The sequence below is a fragment of the Schistocerca americana genome, unplaced genomic scaffold (assembly GCF_021461395.2).
Source record: "Schistocerca americana isolate TAMUIC-IGC-003095 unplaced genomic scaffold, iqSchAmer2.1 HiC_scaffold_80, whole genome shotgun sequence".
In the NCBI taxonomy this organism is placed as follows: Eukaryota; Metazoa; Arthropoda; class Insecta; order Orthoptera; family Acrididae; genus Schistocerca; species Schistocerca americana.
The window spans coordinates 458,200-479,575 of NW_025726566.1; the positions used below are offsets into that span (position 1 = coordinate 458,200).

At 56.8% G+C, this 21,376-nt stretch overlaps 1 protein-coding gene across 1 annotated transcript; it reads right to left on the reverse strand.

Annotated features, from left to right (window-relative positions):
• Positions 1 to 1,250: 1,250 nt before the first annotated feature.
• On the reverse strand, positions 1,251 to 18,488 carry LOC124591088 (protein piccolo-like). The gene is made up of 3 exons (XM_047131703.1): positions 17,621 to 18,488; positions 16,964 to 17,305; positions 1,251 to 1,849 (listed from the first exon to the last, which is right to left on the reverse strand). Exons 1-3 carry the CDS (start codon positions 18,486 to 18,488, stop codon positions 1,251 to 1,253), a joined length of 1,809 nt encoding a protein of 602 aa, XP_046987659.1.
• Between the last annotated feature and the right edge of the window lie 2,888 nt (positions 18,489 to 21,376).

A 21,376-nucleotide genomic window follows, 5' to 3' on the forward strand; every position in this document is an offset into this window, starting at 1 on the left:
TTCTTGGTCTTGGTCGTCGCGTGTCTGTACGTCGTGGGTTGGGAGGGTGTTTTGTTCTTCGAAGGTGTCAGCGAGTAACTCGGCCTTCGACAAGGCGTCGTAAATTGTGCCCTGGTTGCCTGTCATGGCCCTTTTGGGTGGTTGGGCGGCTCTTATATTCCTTACAACCTTCCACTCGTCGGTGGTTTGGAGGTTGAAAGAATCCATTTTGTCCGCCCATACTTCCGCACGCCATTCCGTTAACCGTTTCCTCAGCTCGCGCATTAGTTGGTTGGCGGTGGTACGATCTCTTGGGTCGCGAGTTTGTTGCCAGCGTCTTTTGGCTTTATTTTTAATGTAACGGAGATCACGGAGGAGGGGTGGGAGTTCGAAATCATTGCTTGGTTGATTTGTTTTGGTTGTTGATTGGCGTGCAACTGTTTGGATCTGAGTGGTGAGGGATTCTATTGCTGAGTCGATTTCTTCTGTTGTGCTGAGTTGGATGTCTGGGCGGATGGTCGCTGTTAGGGAAGTTCGGTATAGATCCCAGTCGGTTTTGAACGTTTGGTGCTGCGGTGGCGGTGGTGGCATGAGTCTGTGGAAATTTACTAGTACAGGCTTGTGGTCAGAGGACAGGTCGTCCTGCACATCTAAGTGAATGTTGTCTGCTAACCCCTTGGTCACAACGATGTCCAGGACGTCAGGCCTCTGTTGTGGTAGTAGTGGGACGTGGGTGGGGTCGTCAGGGCCCCAGATTGTGATTTGGAGTGCCTCTTCTAGGCTAACTAGTTTGTTGCCCTTCGGGTTTGCCACTCGTGAGTTCCAGAATGGGTGTTTAGCATTTAGGTCTCCCCCAAGTAACACCCTTGGATGGAGGTCAAATATCTGGCGTAGCTCGTTTTCGCGAAGTTCTCTATTTGGGGCAAGATATGCAGCCCCAATCAGCAGAACTCCGAGAGTTGTGTTGATTTTTAACAAGGTGGCTTCTAATTCTTCTATTGCAGGGGTTTCTACTATGTCGTGCGTAATATTGTTTTTTATGAAAATCGCTGTGCCACCGCCTCTCTGGTGCTGTCTGTCTGTTCTGTAAGTGGCCATGTTTCTGAGTCGGAAGGTGTCAGGTGGACGTAGGTGGGTTTCCGTCACGAGCATAATGTCGATGTCGTTTTCAGCGATGAATGCTTGTACTTCGGTCTTTTTGGACTTTATGCCATTGGCATTCCAGACGCATAATGTCGTGTTTCGTTTGGGTGTTCTGCGACCTGCCATAGCTACTCTATGATGGTGAATACTGCCTCCATCAGTATTATCGCTTTGGTGGCCTTGTCGTTTGTTTGTCGGAGTTTTTGAGCGGTGAGTTTGATTGTATTCAGCAGTCGCTGTTTGTCGAAGAGCTTGAGGGTGCTGAGTATTTCGCCTATATCTGCTCCCAGTTCAGTTTGAAGGGGAGTTTGGCCTGGTTCTGTGTTTTGTGGTGGTGCTGGTTTTTCACTGTTTGGTGGTGGTGCTGGTTTCTCAGTTTCTGTAGTAGTTGGCTGGTTTGGTACAGTTATGGTTTCCGCTGTGTGGCTTCCTTGTAGGTGTGTAGCTTTTATTTGTGTTGGCTTGTTTGTTGATGGTGTCACTTGCTCGACTTCGGTGGATTTTGAGCTGTGCCCTGGCCTCGGGATTGGCACATGTTCCCTGGGCTTGGGCGTAGGCGGTGATTTTGAGGGCCCTTGGATTGGCGTCTTGCTATTATCCCTGCTTTCCACCTGGGTGTGCATTGGTGTCAGTTGCTTTGGTGAAACTGCGCTTGCATATGTGCGAGCTGTTGGTTGACCGAGTTGCTGTTGGGTTCCTGAGGTTTCAGAGGTTCCTTGGCGCTGCACTGCATTTTGGAGTTGGCGTTGGCTAGCCCGCTTTGGTGGGTGTGTGTGTTGTACGGATCGTGTGGCCCATAAAGCACCCCCACCCCGGCTGCGCCGGCACGCACTCCGCTGCTCGACTCGCTGCCGCTCGCACCGGTCGTTTTCGTTTCCGTTTCGTGTGCACCGTCGCTAGCCCATCGCCATGTCCGGACGCGGAAAGGGAGGCAAAGTCAAGGGCAAGTCAAAGTCCCGCTCAAGCAGGGCTGGGCTCCAGTTCCCGGTCGGCAGAATCCACCGCCTCCTGCGCAAGGGAAACTACGCAGAGCGCGTCGGCGCCGGGGCGCCCGTCTACCTCGCCGCCGTCATGGAGTACCTCGCGGCTGAGGTGCTCGAGCTGGCCGGAAACGCGGCCCGCGACAACAAGAAGACGCGCATCATCCCGCGCCACCTGCAGCTTGCCATCCGCAACGACGAGGAGCTCAACAAGCTCCTGTCGGGCGTCACCATCGCACAGGGTGGTGTCCTGCCCAACATCCAGGCCGTCCTGCTGCCAAAGAAGACCGAGAAGAAGGCCTAAAGGAGGCCAGGCAATCGCAGCCGCCGCGTGCTCCCCTGCACGCAACGCGCTTTGCCGGCTCGGCCCACAACAATCGGCCCTTTTCAGGGCCACCACACAAACCTACGTCCAAAGCAAAATTTCAGTCGTCCTCGCCGCACCTTGTTTTGTTTTAACTTTGCACCGTCACAGCACAGCCGCCGCCGGCGCACGTCCGCCATCTTGTCGTCCACACAGCCCGTGTGGCCCAAAACACACACACACACACACACATTTTGCACGGTCGCAGTCGCCTTCCAAACCGACAACGGCAGCAATAATGACCATTGTTAAAGGGAGGCGTGTCGACACACCGCCCTCCACTCCCGCGCGCAACGGCCGTCGACACGAACGAAACAGCTGATCCGGCCGCCTATGCCCACACGCCTTGCCTCGGAAACCCCAACGCCGCCGCCGCAAACAAACACACAGAGCCAAACCACGCAAGCAAATAATCACCGCCTCTCGCACAACAACACACAGCCCGCCATCTCCGTCGCGATCGATACAAAGACACACAATAACAAACACACAAACGAAGCAGCTCCACACACAGCCAGCCACATGACACGTTTCCTTTCCTTCTCCCCTCCCAGTCACATCACGTCGCTCAAACGGAAAGAAAGAAAGAAACAAACAAACAACACAGCGCACACACGCAGCAACAACAACACAGACTCTTTCGCACTTTTCAACTTCCGAACGGTGTGGTGGCCCTGAAAAGGGCCGTTTTCTAGTCTCTCCCACCCACAAGCACGGCCGCGGGAAGGCCAGCGCCCGCTGCGACGCAGCCTAACCGCCGAAACCGTACAGGGTGCGCCCCTGCCTCTTCAGGGCGTACACCACGTCCATGGCCGTCACAGTCTTGCGCTTGGCGTGCTCAGTGTACGTCACCGCGTCGCGGATCACGTTCTCCAGGAACACCTTCAGCACCCCGCGGGTCTCCTCGTAGATCAGACCAGAGATGCGCTTCACGCCGCCCCTGCGAGCCAGGCGGCGGATGGCGGGCTTCGTGATGCCCTGGATGTTGTCGCGCAACACCTTGCGGTGCCGCTTGGCGCCACCCTTGCCGAGCCCCTTTCCTCCCTTGCCGCGGCCTGTCATCCTTCCTTCCTCGGGCAAAGCAAAACGTGCACAAACAGCAGCTGCAGCGGCTGGCGAGTCGGCTACGGTCTGCGCCCAGCGCGCCCGCCGCCCCCCTATATAGACTCTGGCCCGCCCTCCCCCCACCACGCGCAACCGAGGGCATATAAGCGCAGCACGGAGGCGCGCGGGCCCGTTGTCAAGGCAGCACCGGACGCCGCGCCGCACCTAACCTCCACGCACGCCGCTCCGCTACCGCTACCGCTACCGCTACCGCCATGGCCCGCACAAAGCAAACGGCCCGCAAGTCCACCGGCGGAAAGGCGCCGCGCAAACAGCTCGCCACCAAGGCGGCGAGGAAGAGCGCGCCCGCCACCGGAGGCGTCAAGAAGCCCCACCGCTACAGGCCGGGCACCGTCGCCCTGCGAGAAATCAGGCGCTACCAGAAGAGCACAGAGCTGCTCATCCGCAAGCTGCCATTCCAGCGCCTAGTGCGCGAGATCGCCCAGGACTTCAAGACCGACCTGCGCTTCCAGAGCTCCGCAGTCATGGCCCTGCAGGAGGCCAGCGAGGCCTACCTCGTCGGCCTCTTCGAAGACACCAACCTGTGCGCAATCCACGCCAAGCGCGTCACCATCATGCCCAAGGACATCCAGCTCGCGCGCCGCATCCGCGGCGAGCGCGCCTAAACCGCGCCGCGGCACCGCACCGCACCGCACCGCACAAACAAAAACGGCCCTTTTCAGGGCCACTAACATCTCTCCGTCGCGAGCAAACTTTGTCGGTCGCCTGCCTCTCGCCCCGCAACCCAAAAACAAAAAAAAACCACCACTTCCCGTCCGTCCGCCACACCCGCTCACTCTGCCTGCCTGCTAGCAGCGCGCAACAATCACACATCATCCCTCCCCGGCGCTCAAAGCGCACAATACCCAACGGCCGACGTCACACCGCACGGGTGGCTGGCCGGCCGCCGCTTTCGTTTCGAAAACAAAAAAAACCCGCACTCCACTCCGACGGCCAACGGCCAGGCAGGCGCGCGCGCTCGCTCGCTCTACGCGCCACCGAAATCCCCGCCGACTCCTTCCACATCTCAACGTGCCCCCCGTTGCAAAACATAACACACACACACACACACACAAAGGAACAAAACAAAACAAAGACCAGACACGACTCGACAAGACAGACATCCGAGACGAACGAACGCAGGCAAGCCAACCAACGTATTCAAACAAAACAACGTGACAGAAAAACCAACCGTCGGCCGCCGCCACAAACACGGCGACAATCAACCACGACAACAACAACAACACCGCTTACCGCTACCGCCGCCCACACCCGCCACCGACCCCCGCAATCCAACCACCACGGCACGCAAACAGCATCCCCACGGGCATACAGAAACGCCAGACAGACACCCACACCAAACGCAACACGACAATCAAAACCTTCCCCGACGTGCTTTGATGGCCCTGAGAAGGGCCGTTTTGGGCCGCGCGTCTCTTGCGCGCCACTAGACGACGACGGGGGGTGGGGACGACGGAGTCAAGCGCCAAACCCTTCCTTTCTCCCATCTCTTTCTCCTCTACTCTACTTCTTCTTCTTGGGCGAAGCCTTCGCCTTAGACGGCGTCGTCGCCTTCTTCGGGCGCGGCGCCTTCGGCTTCTTCGTCGGAACCTTGGCGGCCTTCTTCGCCTTCGACGGCGACTTGGCCTTGGCCGGCTTGGCCGCAGCCGCCTTCTTCGCACCCGCGGGCGCGGCCGACGCCGCAGACGCCTTCTTGGCGGCGCCCGCCTTCCGACCGGTCGCCGCCTTCACGCCACCAGCCTTCTTTGCGCCGGCCGCACGGGCGCCCTTCTTCTCCTTGCTGGCCGGAGCGGCGCGCTTCTTCTTGGCACCGCCAGCACGAGCCTTGCCGCCCTCGGCCGCCCCCCCGCCGCCGGCGCCGGCAAGCTTGAACGAGCCGGACGCGCCCTTCCCCTTCGTCTGCACCAGCTCGCCCGCCACGACGGCCGACTTGAGGTACTTCTTGATAAACGGCGCCAGCTTCTCCGCGTCCAGCTTGTAGTGCGCGGCTATGTACTTCTTGATCGCCTGCAGCGACGACCCGCCGCGCTCCTTCAGACTCTTGATGGCGGCCGTCACCATCTCAGAGGTGCGCGGGTGCGCAGGCTTGGCGCGCGGCTTCTTCGCAGACGACGCAGACTTGGCCTTCTTCGTAGTGCCGGTGGCGGCGGGTGCCGCAGCAGTCTCGTTCGTAGCCGCCTGATCTGCCATTTCGACGACGCGCGTAACACACAGCGAGAGCGAGCGGGACGGCAGGCAGGCACGCAAGCACAGCACAGCAGCAGAGCAGAGAATCACAAGGCCCAGCCAGTGTCGCGGGCGGGCGCGGACGGCCGAGAGAGCGGCCGCCACTCTGCGCGCCGCCGCGCCGCGCCTCCCGCGCTTGCTACCGCCCAACGTCCGACAGCCTGTGCAGAGCAGCCCCAAACCTGCGCCACAACCGCCCGCGCCTTTCAAACCACCGAGGATGGGGCTACACACAGCCACACCACAGTCGCCAACCAGTCGCCACGGCAGCGCCGCAAACCACGGCCAAACTGCAGCTACCGCGCGCTACAGCCTGGGTCGGCCCGCCGAGAATCGCCGCCCCCGCCCAAATGCCGCCCCCACAGCCCCAGCCGACGACCCGCCACAATGGCCAAACCTTCGGCAAAACTCCCACACCGTCGCCGCGGCAGCCCGGCCAGCGCGGCCGGCGCCACAGCCACACAAGCCGAGGCGTGCGGCGATGACGGCCGTGCAAACGCGCCTCCGCCGCCCCATCGCCTTCCGTCGCCCTCCCGCCGTTTCCCGATCGGCCCGCAGCCGTCGGGCCACATCGCGCGCCGTCCTCCTCCTCTCGCCCGCCAACATTCACAGCCGTTTCTCAACAATTGCCCGCCGCAAACGGACGCCGCCTGCGCAACAGGCGCCGCCGCCCCTCGCCGCTTCCGACCCAACCCCTCGACCGAGGCAAACCGCAATCCGAATCTACAGACCAACCCAATCTGCCGTCAAGCACACACGACAGCCGACCTTACACGTTACGCGTTACACATTACGTTTACACGTCTACGTTAGGTTAGGTTAGGTTAGGTGGACGTGGGTTAGGTTAAGGGGACTTGGGTTAGGTTAAGCGTCAAACTTAGGTTAAGCATTCAAACACGTCAGGCGTCAGAGGTTAGGTTAGGTTAGGTTAGGTTAGGTTAGGTTAGGTTAGGTTAGGTTAGGTTACACGTTAGGTTAAGGGGTCAGTGCTAGGTTAAGAAGCGTCAAACGTAGGTTAAAAAAGCGTTCAAAAACGTGAGGCGTGAGCCGGACAGCTTACCTTACGTAGACGTTAGGGGCTCACAGGCTGAGCTCACCTCGCCACACCACAGGTTAGGTTCGGTTCGGTTCGCTCGGCTCAGCGTAAAGCGCCGAGGTCAGGGTTACGTTCGTTCACCTTCGGGCGCCACACTTTCGGTTGAAAGGTCGCGACGGGACGACGTCGGCAGGCACGCCGCAAACGAACAAAAACGTACAGACGACGTCGGAAACCGCCGACAGACGGGGGAGCAGCACGACCACGACCAGACACCGAGCGCGAACGAGACACACGCGAACCACCCCCACCGGCCAAAGGGCACCACACAACAACCCAGAGCACCACGTGTCGACACCAGAGCAACCCGCCGCTCACGCGACATGGCTGGCACCGAAGGGCAACCGCCCGCAACTGCGCTTTCCGCGCCGGCCCGGATGCACGTCGTGCTACAACAACACCACTACCGTACACAGCCGCTGTTCACAACATCACTATCAATGGCGCGCCCGCGGCTCGCCGCCGTCGCCGTCGCAGTCGCAGCCCCAACGCCAGCACTTTTGCACCACCATTCACACGCACCGCAACACAGCTCGCCGACACAGCCGAACAAAACAAACACCACACAACAACAGCAACAACGCCGCCGCCTCTACTTGTGCCGGCGACCCACCCCGCCGATGGCGCACCTTTCGCCAGCCGGCAATCGACACACACGCACCCACCCACCGGGGCCCAGTGCAAAAAAAAAAAAAAAAAAAAAAAAAAAAAAACACACAAAAACAAAAAAACCAAACAACACAAACGACACGGGAAGCGCACACCGCCACTTCGCGCGCACGCCACCAACCAGTCGTCGTCTCAAAATAACAAACACAAACAAAATAAACTAACAACTAGGGCAACACAAAACAAAAACGCCTCGCACGAACCGCCCACAAAAAGGACAAGCACACGCACAGCCTCTGCTGACGACCACGACGCAGCGGCACGCTGCTCCTGTCCCGCGCCCCGCGCCCCACTCGATTCACAACTCACGCGACACCGTCAACGACGGGCTCGCTTCCCGCAACCTACCACCTTTCCGCCACGACGCACAGCCCCAGCCCCACCCGACGACGCCCGTGGCAACGACTGCACTTTCACCACCGCCTCCCCCTTCCCCCCCAAAACACACACACACACACACACACACACACACACACACACACACACACACACACAGCCAGCCAAAAACGCACTCGCGACCCACACATGCACGTGCATCGGCACACGCCAACCAGTCAACGTCGACAACCACACGCAAGGCTCGAAACGAAACCGGCGTCCTTCCACGTTGCCATCAAGCTACGCGACACAAGACACAAGGAACCAACACAACAGCCGGCCCCACTAATTCCCACTCTCACGCCGCAAAAAGCACACCGAAACCGCCAAACGCACGCACATTCCCCTTCGCACTGACACCACCGACCGGCTCGCTACCACACACCTCTCGGCAGCCGTTTCACGCCAATTCGCCACACCGCCCACACAGTCGACAAGCGCCCGCCCTGTACGGCACACGCAACGACGCAGCGCAGCAAAGGGCGCCCGCAACACATACCTCTCCGCCGCCCGACGCGCCAACCGCCACACCACACCGCCAGCCACTCGCAAATTGTGCACTGCCACCAGCCACACGTCCAACACGCCGCGCCGCCTCCGGCCACCCGCCAGGGGGCGCTCACGTCCGCGACAACAGCGCGGCCCGCCGGGCCGGGCCGAACCGAACCGAGCCGCCGCTGCTCTGCACTCGGCACGGCCACACCCTGCTGCAGACCGGGCTCGTCCCTCTGTACGCGTCTGCCTGCGCATCAACACAACACGACCTTTTTCTTTTTTTCCTCTCTACCGCCATCCCTTCTTCTCGCGTTTTACTCGTTGTTGCAGCAGCGGCGCACACCTACACATCCACAGCCCCAGCCGAGCCGGCCTCACCTCAGGGCCCGCCGCCAGCGTCTCCTCCTCGGGCACAGGTGCGGTGCTGTGGCCGCCCATCCAACCGCATTGCTGGCCGTCCAGCCACCAGGCGTTCCCACTGCCGCGAGCCACGCCGCGCACCGACCCTGCTGCAGAAAACGAAGCATAGCCAGAGACCGACCGATACACAAAGCAAGCCGTCGCCTCGCCTCTTGTCCTTCCTGCCTTCCTTCCGCCCCCGCCCTTCTCACACCACCGCCTCTCCACTTTCGCCCCCCCCCCCCCTCCTTTTTTTTTTTTTGTTTTCTTCTTTCTTTCTTTCTTTCTTTGGCCCTCTCTCCTTCCCGCCATGGCGGTTACGGCACCGCCTGCAGCGGCAGATTTTTTGCGCCCACACGCCTACTCCTACCACCATTAACCTTGCCCTGCCCTGCCCATCAACGTCGCAGTCGAACCGACGCTTGCCAACACACTGCCCACGTTCCTTTCTCTTTTCGGCCTACGCCCATTACGCGCCGCCGCCACAGCACCTTCCCTTCCCACAACACACCGACGTCATCACACGCACCCAAAACAGGGGCCACGACCGTGTTCCTCGCCCACTCCCATCCCGCACGGTACGCACATTCCCAACTACTACCGCGCACCCTCCCTTTCCAATCTGTGTGTCTCTGTGTCTGTGTCCTGTCCGCGCGTGACGCCTCTCAACATCCGCCGTCCCCCGTCCCGTTTTCGCCCCCATGCCGTCGTCGCGCCGCCTCCTCCCCGTCCACCGCCGCCCCTGTCCGCCCCGCACCACACCATACACCGCTGCTTGTCCCGGCCGTTGCCACCAAAGGCGCCGACCGCAAACGCGCCACGCCGCAGCCCCCGTGCGTCTCGCGCTCGCTTGCATCTCCGTGCCGACGCTGCCTCTCTTCCCACTCGCACTCGACCTCGACAACACAGTCTTTGGCTCCGCCACTGCGTGTTCCGGTGGTACGCACGCTGCACCACGTATGTATTCATTACCAGAGCGATGGCGAGGCATGACAGCATCTCTGTCTGACCAGAGAGTTCTTTATCGCTGCTAGTCGGCGCTTGGACCGCGCCAGACGACAGTAGTTGCACGCACCGGGTCGCCAGGAACAGTTGTTATATATATTGTAGCGCGAGTCGGGAGAGGTAGTAGTCGGTCGACAGTAGTAGCGGGTGGACGGTTGTACTGAGCGGGCGTCGGCGGCGTGCTCTGCTCGTCTCGCGACTCTGGTCACGGTTCGGGACGATGTATAGTATATTGTGTTATAATCAAAAGGTGGTGTGACGCTGCATTGCGCAAATCTGATAACGTATGTTCATTGTACTTATTTTGTTCAACAACAAAAGCCCCACTATTACTTTTTTTCTAAAGTAACTTTTGTCTCTTAACGAAAAACATTCACTTTTTAAAGACTACTTCCTATGGCATTTCCCTCCAAGGAGTGCAATTAATTACCAGCCAGCACTCATTCATTGCACACAGCTGTGTAAGGGGTATCTACAATTGAGGAGCGGATATAAATGCAATTTTTTGTTTTTTTTTGTTTTTTGTTTTGTGTGTGTGTGTGTTGTAACCTCCCAGCAATATTTAAAATAATGGACAATGTTATTTACGGATGCTAATGGACATTGCGCTAATTGTAACCTCGCCCACAATGAGAGGTATTGAAAATGGCAACAAAAATGTGCAATTCGCAATCTGACTCAAATATAAAGTCTTCACACAACATTTACAAAAGTCCGTTCAGTGACAAGAAACTTCAATTAAACCGAAATATCGGTCTTTGGCCCCGTGCAAAACAATCAGAATTAAAGTCTTACCTCCGAATAAATGGATGTCACATTTCTGCTCTGGTTGTTGCGCAGCGCTTGGAGGAACTGCATTGCAAATAATAATATTCTCTTTCTTTGTGATTTTAGTGACATTTTTCTTCAAAGAAGTGGAACGAACTCTTTAGTTCAATAAAAGATTAAATGTTTGAAAAATGCTTTTGAAATAAAAATTATTATTGGGGAACTTGTTGGAGAATAATTACAATAAATACAATTTCTCATTATCTAACGATTATATCAATTAACAGTATACCTTATTCACCATCTTGACCAGTGTTGCCGACCGCCTACATCACACAACCGCACTCGGCTGCTACTACTGACCGACCGCTCTGCATGACGACTATTAGCGTACTGCACGCGACGACTACTGACAGAGTACAGCCCTCAACTACACAGACTGACTGACTGACTGAGAACCGCTCGCAACACTCGCGCAGTCCAGCGCAAACTCTCTGGTCACAGATGCTACAATGTCTCGCCATCGCTACTATGTTACATACGTGTTTCAGTGTCTTTTTCATTGGGGTAACGATCTTTGGCTCTTTTTATTCTGAATACAGGGCCAAAGGTCAACGGCTGCTGCCCTTATACAATTTATCAGGTTTCATTATGTCTGTTGCAATGTTACATACGGTTCACTCTTTCATTAATATTATCGTTGGGTTTGTTTTGTAGGGACGTTAACATTCTGGCACATTTTTATTATCATCGGACTCTCTGCTATTTGTGCAGGGAGGTTATACCTGGGTCCATTTCCATTTACATTTTAATATTGATAGACTTTTTGTTTTCTTTTTTGTTTCTTGTTGTTTTTCCTTCTTTTTTTTTGTTGTTTTTTTTCTTTTGTTTTGTTTTTCCCGCTCTCACCACCACCGCCGCATCACGCCTTCCGTTTTCTTGGTTTCTTTTCTGTGCTTCAACATCACCGCGCCCCATTTCCACACCACAGCCATCAGCCTCCAAGACGGGCGGGCGCAGTGTGCCATTTCCGGCGCACAAGCACACCCGTACGGTACTCTCCTCGCCCCCACGCCACCAACAACACAGCGACCACGCGGCTTTCAGGCACGGCACGGCACGGCACCGGCGAAATGCGCCGCCCCCGCCCCTCCGCGCATCCGTCCGTCTCGCCACGTTCACTGACAGCCGCGTCTGCGGCTACACCACGACAACCACAACACAACACCGCTCCCCTCCCTGGCAACTCACATTGTTTTTCTCCTCCTCTTTTGCACAAACCACAACGCCGAGCACAGGCGCAAGCCACCCACACCGCGCCCCTCCCCGTCCCGTCTTTGGCCGCCGCTCCTCGTTTCCTCGTTTGCCCCCTCCCATCTCCCGAAATGCCATGCCAGCAGCGTTACGCATGCCCCTCCCCTGTCCACACAACACTACCGCCTAACGAACAGCCTTTTCCGGGCCACATGCAGGGCACGCCCACCTCCAAACGCTGCCAATTCACGGACGCACACACACACTCACTTTCTCGACACCTTTCTGTACGGAGGGTGCGTCATCTCGACCGTGACAGAGTGACGGCAACTATCGACGATCCATTTCCCCCCACTGGTAAAACATGTCCACTAACACCTACATACATCATTCAAGTACACAGACAATAGCATACACACAATGGGAGGGCACACGAACATGGACGGCACGGCACTGTCATACACTCTTCCTCAGAACCATATCAACAAACGTTACGTACATCCGGGAAAGCGAAAGCGAACGCGAAAGCGAAAGCGAAAGCAAAGGCAAAGCCCAACGCAGCCGTCAAAGGTAACGTTCACCACGGCAGACACTTGCAGCCGCGCCGCCGTTAAACGCATTTCAGTGCGGCTCCAATACGCCTCCGACACGGGAACGTTCCGTTGCTCTACGAATGCGTTTCTCCCCTTTTTCCCTTCCTCTCTCTTTTGCCCCCCCTCCTTGCACTCTTGCCTCATTCCTCACGTTCTGCCCAGACATTCGACCGATCAACGTCAACCTTTCGTTACCGTTCTCAGCGCGACGGTGTACAACAGTATGACGGGTGTGCCCAAGACTTCGGTTCAGTTGCGTGACGCCGGTCTATCGCGCCGATCGACAGTTACTCAGGGGGCGACGGATCGGACCACGTCACCGACACACAAAACACTTTCAAACAAACAAATACATACCGGATGGACACAGACAAACACGTGTACAGACATTCGCCAAACAAACGACCACCGCCGCCGCCGCCGTCGTCGTCTAGCGTGCATCTTGAATGACGACATCGGTGTGCGTGCGTCGTACGCAATCAGTCAGACACGGCTATCAAACATCAGAGTCGAATGGTACATCATCGTGCGTGTCGCCGTACACGTACAGTACAATACAACAACAATGCGTCTTAATGGCACGTTCATTTCAACGTCACTCACACACCTCCACGCTGCAGTTACGTCGCACCATTGTCAAACTCGGCGTACAGCAAAGGGAATAGTGGGCGGCAAAAAAACAAAACAAAAACCAAACAAAAACATTTCACATTTCACCCTCGCCATGTATGATGTGCAAAAAAACAAACCCGCAAACGGCCGTCGTTACGGTGACACAAAAGTCGCCGATCGCACTGTCCCCCCTCGCAGACGGGTAACACACACACACACCCCAACAACACCAATGGGTCAAAAACCACGCCAACGAGGCGTGCCACCATTCCACGCCACGGCGACCAACCTCGTGGCCGTACCCCGCGCAACACGCTTTGACGCGCCCCCCCACCCACAATCAAAATGCACACATACATCACAGCCGTCCACACACACAAACAACAACAACAATTCCGCCCTTCCCGCAAAAGGCAAGTTGGTGGCCCTGAAAAGGGCCGTTTTGCCGCTCTCGCAACGGAGGAGCCTTCTCCATCCTTCCTTCCATTCCAGAGCCACCTCCTTACTTGGAGCTCGTGTACTTGGTCACCGCCTTCGTGCCCTCGCTCACGGCGTGCTTGGCCAGCTCGCCAGGCAGCAACAGCCGCACAGCGGTCTGGATCTCGCGGGACGTGATGGTCGAGCGCTTGTTGTAGTGCGCCAGGCGAGAAGCCTCGGCCGCAATGCGCTCGAAAATGTCGTTCACGAAGCTGTTCATGATGCTCATCGCCTTCGACGAGATGCCCGTGTCAGGGTGCACCTGCTTCAGCACCTTGTAGATGTAGATGGCATAGCTCTCCTTCCTCTTGCGCTTCTTCTTCTTGTCGCCCTTCGAAATGTTCTTCTGCGCCTTGCCAGCCTTCTTGGCGGCCTTCCCGCTAGTCTTGGGCGGCATCTCGAACCAACGTACGGCAGCAGCAACACCAGTAGCAAGCGCTCCGCTCTAGTCAGCGTCTCCCCACACAGTGGCACCCGCCGCACCACCACCGCAAACTTGACGGGACTTTCGTCCACTTATGTGCCGAAGGATCGCCTTAGGCCTGCCTTCAGATTGAGTATTAGGTTCGAAATGGCTTTGTTATGTGTCTAGGTCGATAGAAATGATAAAGTTTGACAGATTAAAAAGATCAGTAGATACGCAACTGCAGTGAAACCGTCAGTTGGGACGGTACCGGCGCTGGAGTATCAGCGTCGGATGAGCGTAAGGTGTGTCTCCAACAGCACGACTAAGAACTGTGAGGTGATCATGAGGTGAGTTTTGTAGGAAGGTAAGGGTATTTGAGGCACGAAGGCGGATTTGATGGACAAGGGGTGGAATGTGGAGAAGACGGCGGATGTCGTAGTTGGAGACATAACGTGGAGCGTTTACTATGATCCTGAGTGATTTGCTTTGCACTATTTGGACCTGGAGTACGTGAGTGTCGGCAGCTAGTCCCCATAGTTCACATCCATATAGCAGGAGTGACAGGACACAGGACGTCCAGATAAGCAACTTGGATTGTATCGAAAGGCCGGGGCTCTTCAGCAGAGGGTAGAGTTTGTGTATCATTCCGTAAGCCTTGTGGCAGGCGCCATCAACGTGGGGTTTCCACGTGAGGCGGCTGTCGAAGGTGAGACCTAGGTAGGTTACTGTCTGTGACCAAGGAATGTGTCGGCCTTCGAGTTCCACCAGGCGAGCTGGCGGAGTTCGTTTGTTTGTAAAGAGGATGGCCTGTGTCTTGTCTGCGTTAATTTTTATTTTCCATATGTTGCTCCATTGAGTGATCTGTTCTAGGTGGCGTGTAAGGTTCAGAGCGATAAACTGGAGGTTTCGGTGTGAAGTGAAGACGGCAGTATCATCAGCATAGAGGGCCAGATGGTTGGGGACACGGGAGGGGATATCATTAGTGTAAATAGCGTACAAAATCGGGGAGAGGAGAGACCCCTGGGGCACACCAGCTTCCACGGCCCGGATTGAGCTTCGGCTTCGGCCTTGCATGACATAAAATGTGCGCCCAGTTAAGAAGCGTCGGAGAGTGTGAATGATGTGGAGAGGGCAACCATATTCGTCAAGCTTATATAGTAAGCCCTCGTGCCACACTCGGTCAAATGCTTTTTCAATGTCTAGTAAGACCATGCCTGTGCTTTGTCGCTCCAGTTGCGCTCTGCGGATGGTGTCGTGGAGGCGGATGAGTTGGTGGACCGTGCCATGGCCCGCCCGAAACCCAAACTGTTGGGGAATGAGGGTAGAATGAGAATCGAGGAAGGATTGAAGGTGGGAGAGGATGATGCGTTCTAGAATCTTGCCGAGGAAGTTGAGGAGGGAGATGGGACGGTAGTTCTGTGGGAAGAGTGGATCTTTGCGAGGTTTCGGGAGGGCAATGACACGGGCCAGTTTCCATACGGGAGGGAAGTAGTTGTAGGAAAGGCAGCTATTGTAAAGATTAACCAGGTACGAAAGTGCAACTGGAGAGAGGTGATGAAGAAGGGTCGGCCGGATACCGTCAGGACCAGGGGCCTTTCGGGCTGGAATACTACTAATGTAAGTCGCCACCACCGGGAGAGTGACCGGTGGAAAGGTGGTGTCTGTACGACGGCGAAGAAGCTGACGGACCCGACGATGAACGCGGGTCTCGTGGGCGTCAGCCTCGTCGTCGTCGACTTCGTTGAGGCGAAATTGCCGCTCAAGGCTGTGTGCGAGGGCCTCCGCCTTGTCTTGAGGCGAGTAAACCAGGCCTTGGGGACCGTGGAGGGGCTGAGAAGGAGGGGGAGTGGTTGTAGTCTCCTTGACTATGCGCCACAGTCGGTCAGGACGGTCTGCGGCCTCTCGAAGGCGTTGGTTCCATGCCTGATCATGGACCTCTTGTAAGCGTACCCGAAGCTCTTGAGCCAGTGACTTCCAAATTCGTTTGTCGATTGGGTCGCGGAGGCGTTGCCACCGGCGACGAAATCGACGTTTGGTACGAATTAGTTCCTGGACGTCTGGCGGAAGGTCCAGGCGACGAGGAGGCTGGAGGACTCGTCGGGAAGAGGTGCGGTAGCATTCGGTGAGGATTTTTGCAAACCGGTCCGCCGACTGATCGATGTGGCTGCGGCGGGTAATGGGCGGAAGCTCAAGGACATGAAGGTCAACAAGTTGTTGGTAGCGCTCCCAGTCTGTGTTGATAACGTAAGCCGGACGGAGCTGGTCTTGTGGGCGAGCGTCTAGGAATTCGAGGGTCACCGGATTGTGGTCGGAATCAAGTTCCGAAATCACAGAGATCCGGTGGACCCACGGAATGTCCCGCGCCAGGAAAATGTCGAGGATGTCAGGACGGTAAAGACCGGTTTTGTGATAGTGTGTGGGAGAGTCTGGTGCAATAACACGGGTAGCGGCGTTCAGTTCTAGGTACTGGAATAGCCGACGTCCATTTGCATTTGTGGAGCGGCATCCCCACGTCCCGTGCTTGGAATTGAAGTCCCCTCCCACGAGGACCTTGGGCCCCAGGTGGAAGAGGATATCCAAGTCGGCCGGGAGTATAGCTCGAGCGGGGGAGTTGTAAGCTGCAGCAAGAGTCAACGACTGTCCATATAGCTGTATATCTATAGCTGTGGCCTCCAGGTGTTGTAGTTGCGGTATCTGTCGAAGTCTGTGCGTATGGCACTGTTTGACTAGGACAAGAGTACCTCCATGTGGCCGATCCGCGCGGTCGGATCGGTATGCGTAATAATTAGGAACGGAAAACTGTTGATGTGGTTTTAAGTGCGTTTCGCAAATAAGGGCAATGTCGATCCCCCTGTCATCGAGAAAGCCCTCAAGAGAATGGCGTTGGCGGAGAACACCATCGGCGTTCCAACTGAATATACGAAATGGGCGGTGTAGATTACGGTCCATCGGAGAAGTAAGAGATGAAGGCAGACAGAATTATCATTAATTTACTGAACGGATCAGAAGCTGAATTGAGTTGTTGCATAGTTGAACGGAATGTAGAAATGATTTTGCGGATGTTGAACTGCTGCAGTAAGGCAGCAAGATCTGCAAGATGGTTTGAAAATGGGAAGGAGAAGGTAGGGGGCGGGGGTGTAGAAGGCTCTGGGGATGGGTTTGTCTTTCCCCAAGCAGAGTGGGAGGCTGTCTCTGGGCGTGAAGCTGGACGACGCGGAGGCAAGGGCCCCGGGCCGGCAGCAGAGGAAGAAGGTGAGGGAGGGGCACGACGTGCTCGCAGGTTTGGAAAGTTGGTAGTATCAGCTGGTGGAGCAGCTGGCGTCGAAGGCGCCGAGGCTGCCGGAGTGGAAGAACTGCGAGAGTTCGCTAGTGCTTTTTGATATGCAGAGCATTTACGATAATTAGCTGGGTGAGCCTGACCGCAATTACAGCATTTGGGCGGTTCATTAGTCTTCTTTTGGCAGAGTCGGGTGAGATGGTCTCCGGCACACTTGACGCAACGCGGCAGACGGCCGCAGTTGCGGGAGCCGTGACCAAAACGCTGGCAATTGAAGCATTGTGTCAAGCCAGATTCATTTCGGTAGGATTCTACATCCACTTTCATGTGCAGGAGGAATTTAATTTTGTAGACGTCGTAGACATTCGGTGTACAATGCAGTACAGCGACGAATAGAGGCCACTTGACGTCGGTCAGTTTTCCCTGTGCGTCTGGCACTTGCTGGTGCATAACAGCGACAGATTGCACAGTGAAGCCCAGCTCCTCCAGCGCTTCCTTAACGTCAGCGGGAGGGGTGGTGGGCTCAAGGTGCCTGACGACGACCTTCAAAATTTTGAAAGGGTCGAGATCATATGTGTGGTACTGAATGGCACGAGTCTTGAGATAATCGATCATGTATCGATAATCTGATGGGTGTTCAAACTCGTAACGGATATTACCTCTTTTATATTGGCAGGAAAAGGAACCCTTCAGGTGCCCCTTCAGTTCCCTGACGCGATCGAGGTAGTTGACCGTGTCGTGAACTATGATAGGTGGCACCTTGGGGGCCTTGACAGGAGTAGGAGCCGGCATATTGTCTGGAATGTCTTGGTCAGCTGGTGTGACATCATCTAAACTTTCAAATCTGTTCGACGTTGGAACTGTGACCTCGTAGTCAGTCGCCATGTCGACCAGACTGGAGTCGGTCGCCGCATTGGAAGCGGAGGCGTCCTGAGGCGAAACAGGGTCCTGACGGTCGGTTGATTGCTTCTTCCTGTCAGGCGCCCTGGATTCAGCTGATTCAGAGTCGGTGTGCGAAGGGGGATGCGCGTGCTTACGTGAAGCATGCGAGTATGGAGCATCCCGCGCCTTCGTGGATTTCGTCGATTTGCGACGCGTTACAGGCGGTGCAGCGTCAGCGGAGCCGGGTGTAGGGGCGGCCAGGACGGCATCGTTGTCACCGTTAGGTATCCCGCCGGAGCCTGGCCCCACGCTACTCGGCCCTGGGCCGGATGAACCCAGCTCAACGCTGTCCTGCTGCATCTGATCGGTCGCCTGATTGACTTGTTCTGACGTAAACTGAATTGTAGGATCCGACAGCCGACGGTGGACTGATCGAGAGATAGGCAGACAAGACTCTGATGAATACGACAGCAATTCAGCGCATGACATGATATTCTTGCCAGACGAGGGAAACAAACCTCGAGAACCGGCTGAAGAACTGGCCATCGTGGCCTTTGACTCCGCCGCGAACGACGAAATCAACGCGCGCGACGACCAACACCAACGCAGAAAATAACCGCTCCGACTGAAAGACGACGCGGCAAAACGTAGAAAAAGAACGTTCGACTAACGCCGAATACACAGAATCGCGCGGAAAACACACTAAACTATCGCGACGGCAGCAACACCAGTAGCAAGCGCTCCGCTCTAGTCAGCGTCTCCCCACACAGTGGCACCCGCCGCCAGCCGCCGCCGCACCTTTACCAGCTCGCCCTGTTGCGGCCGCCGACCAATGGGGCGCGCGCGCAACCGGCCGCCGCACCCGAGCCCATAAAGCACCCCCACCCCGGCTGCGCCGGCACGCACTCCGCTGCTCGACTCGCTGCCGCTCGCACCGGTCGTTTTCGTTTCCGTTTCGTGTGCACCGTCGCTAGCCCATCGCCATGTCCGGACGCGGAAAGGGAGGCAAAGTCAAGGGCAAGTCAAAGTCCCGCTCAAGCAGGGCTGGGCTCCAGTTCCCGGTCGGCAGAATCCACCGCCTCCTGCGCAAGGGAAACTACGCAGAGCGCGTCGGCGCCGGGGCGCCCGTCTACCTCGCCGCCGTCATGGAGTACCTCGCGGCTGAGGTGCTCGAGCTGGCCGGAAACGCGGCCCGCGACAACAAGAAGACGCGCATCATCCCGCGCCACCTGCAGCTTGCCATCCGCAACGACGAGGAGCTCAACAAGCTCCTGTCGGGCGTCACCATCGCACAGGGTGGTGTCCTGCCCAACATCCAGGCCGTCCTGCTGCCAAAGAAGACCGAGAAGAAGGCCTAAAGGAGGCCAGGCAATCGCAGCCGCCGCGTGCTCCCCTGCACGCAACGCGCTTTGCCGGCTCGGCCCACAACAATCGGCCCTTTTCAGGGCCACCACACAAACCTACGTCCAAAGCAAAATTTCAGTCGTCCTCGCCGCACCTTGTTTTGTTTTAACTTTGCACCGTCACAGCACAGCCGCCGCCGGCGCACGTCCGCCATCTTGTCGTCCACACAGCCCGTGTGGCCCAAAACACACACACACACACACACATTTTGCACGGTCGCAGTCGCCTTCCAAACCGACAACGGCAGCAATAATGACCATTGTTAAAGGGAGGCGTGTCGACACACCGCCCTCCACTCCCGCGCGCAACGGCCGTCGACACGAACGAAACAGCTGATCCGGCCGCCTATGCCCACACGCCTTGCCTCGGAAACCCCAACGCCGCCGCCGCAAACAAACACACAGAGCCAAACCACGCAAGCAAATAATCACCGCCTCTCGCACAACAACACACAGCCCGCCATCTCCGTCGCGATCGATACAAAGACACACAATAACAAACACACAAACGAAGCAGCTCCACACACAGCCAGCCACATGACACGTTTCCTTTCCTTCTCCCCTCCCAGTCACATCACGTCGCTCAAACGGAAAGAAAGAAAGAAACAAACAAACAACACAGCGCACACACGCAGCAACAACAACACAGACTCTTTCGCACTTTTCAACTTCCGAACAGTGTGGTGGCCCTGAAAAGGGCCGTTTTCTAGTCTCTCCCACCCACAAGCACGGCCGCGGGAAGGCCAGCGCCCGCTGCGACGCAGCCTAACCGCCGAAACCGTACAGGGTGCGCCCCTGCCTCTTCAGGGCGTACACCACGTCCATGGCCGTCACAGTCTTGCGCTTGGCGTGCTCAGTGTACGTCACCGCGTCGCGGATCACGTTCTCCAGGAACACCTTCAGCACCCCGCGGGTCTCCTCGTAGATCAGACCAGAGATGCGCTTCACGCCGCCCCTGCGAGCCAGGCGGCGGATGGCGGGCTTCGTGATGCCCTGGATGTTGTCGCGCAACACCTTGCGGTGCCGCTTGGCGCCACCCTTGCCGAGCCCCTTTCCTCCCTTGCCGCGGCCTGTCATCCTTCCTTCCTCGGGCAAAGCAAAACGTGCACAAACAGCAGCTGCAGCGGCTGGCGAGTCGGCTACGGTCTGCGCCCAGCGCGCCCGCCGCCCCCCTATATAGACTCTGGCCCGCCCTCCCCCCACCACGCGCAACCGAGGGCATATAAGCGCAGCACGGAGGCCCATCCGCACACTCACTACCGTCCTGCTCAACGTCTTCCAAGACAGAAAACACGAGATTAAGACTGTCTTGCGACAGACCATCAGACAACTTCTAAACAAAGATCTGGAAGTGACACAAAGCAACAACAGGGTCCACGTCACAATTACAGATATTACAGACACGACGTAAACAACTGCCCCCCCCCCCCCAGCTACAACAGCAAAAGCGCGATGGCGGGACTGACAGAGAATGACAGCGCAAACATCATGTTTGTGAATGTCCAAGGGCTGCGCAATAGGAAACATGCACTTATGCACAGCATGCATCAACATAACATACACATCCTTGGCGTGGCCGAAACATGGCTACGCCCACAACAACACTGCAAACTAAGCAGATACACCTGCCATTCCAAAAACAGACCCGACGGCAGGGGGGGCGTAGCAATATACACAGAAAGCAACATCCCAGTTAAAGAGATGCCCCTCCCGCAACAATTACAGGATACAGAAGCTGTCGTGGTGCAAATCAGGACACAACAAAGATGCAAGCTGACAGTCGCATGTTTGTACAACCCACCCGGACACCCCATCCCACTAGACTTCTTGCAGTACTTGATGACG

Coding starts and splice junctions, on each gene's coding strand:
- LOC124591088 (XM_047131703.1), bottom strand. CDS start 18,488: ATGCAGCAGGACAGCGTTGAGCTGGGTTCATCCGGCCCAGGGCCGAGT. Junction 17,306..17,620: donor ATTCGTCGCTGTACTGCATT/GTACACCGAATG, acceptor CCACTCCGGCAG/CCTCGGCGCCTTCGACGCCA. Junction 1,850..16,963: donor TTCAGCTTCTGATCCGTTCA/GTAAATTAATGA, acceptor TCCAAAATGCAG/TGCAGCGCCAAGGAACCTCT.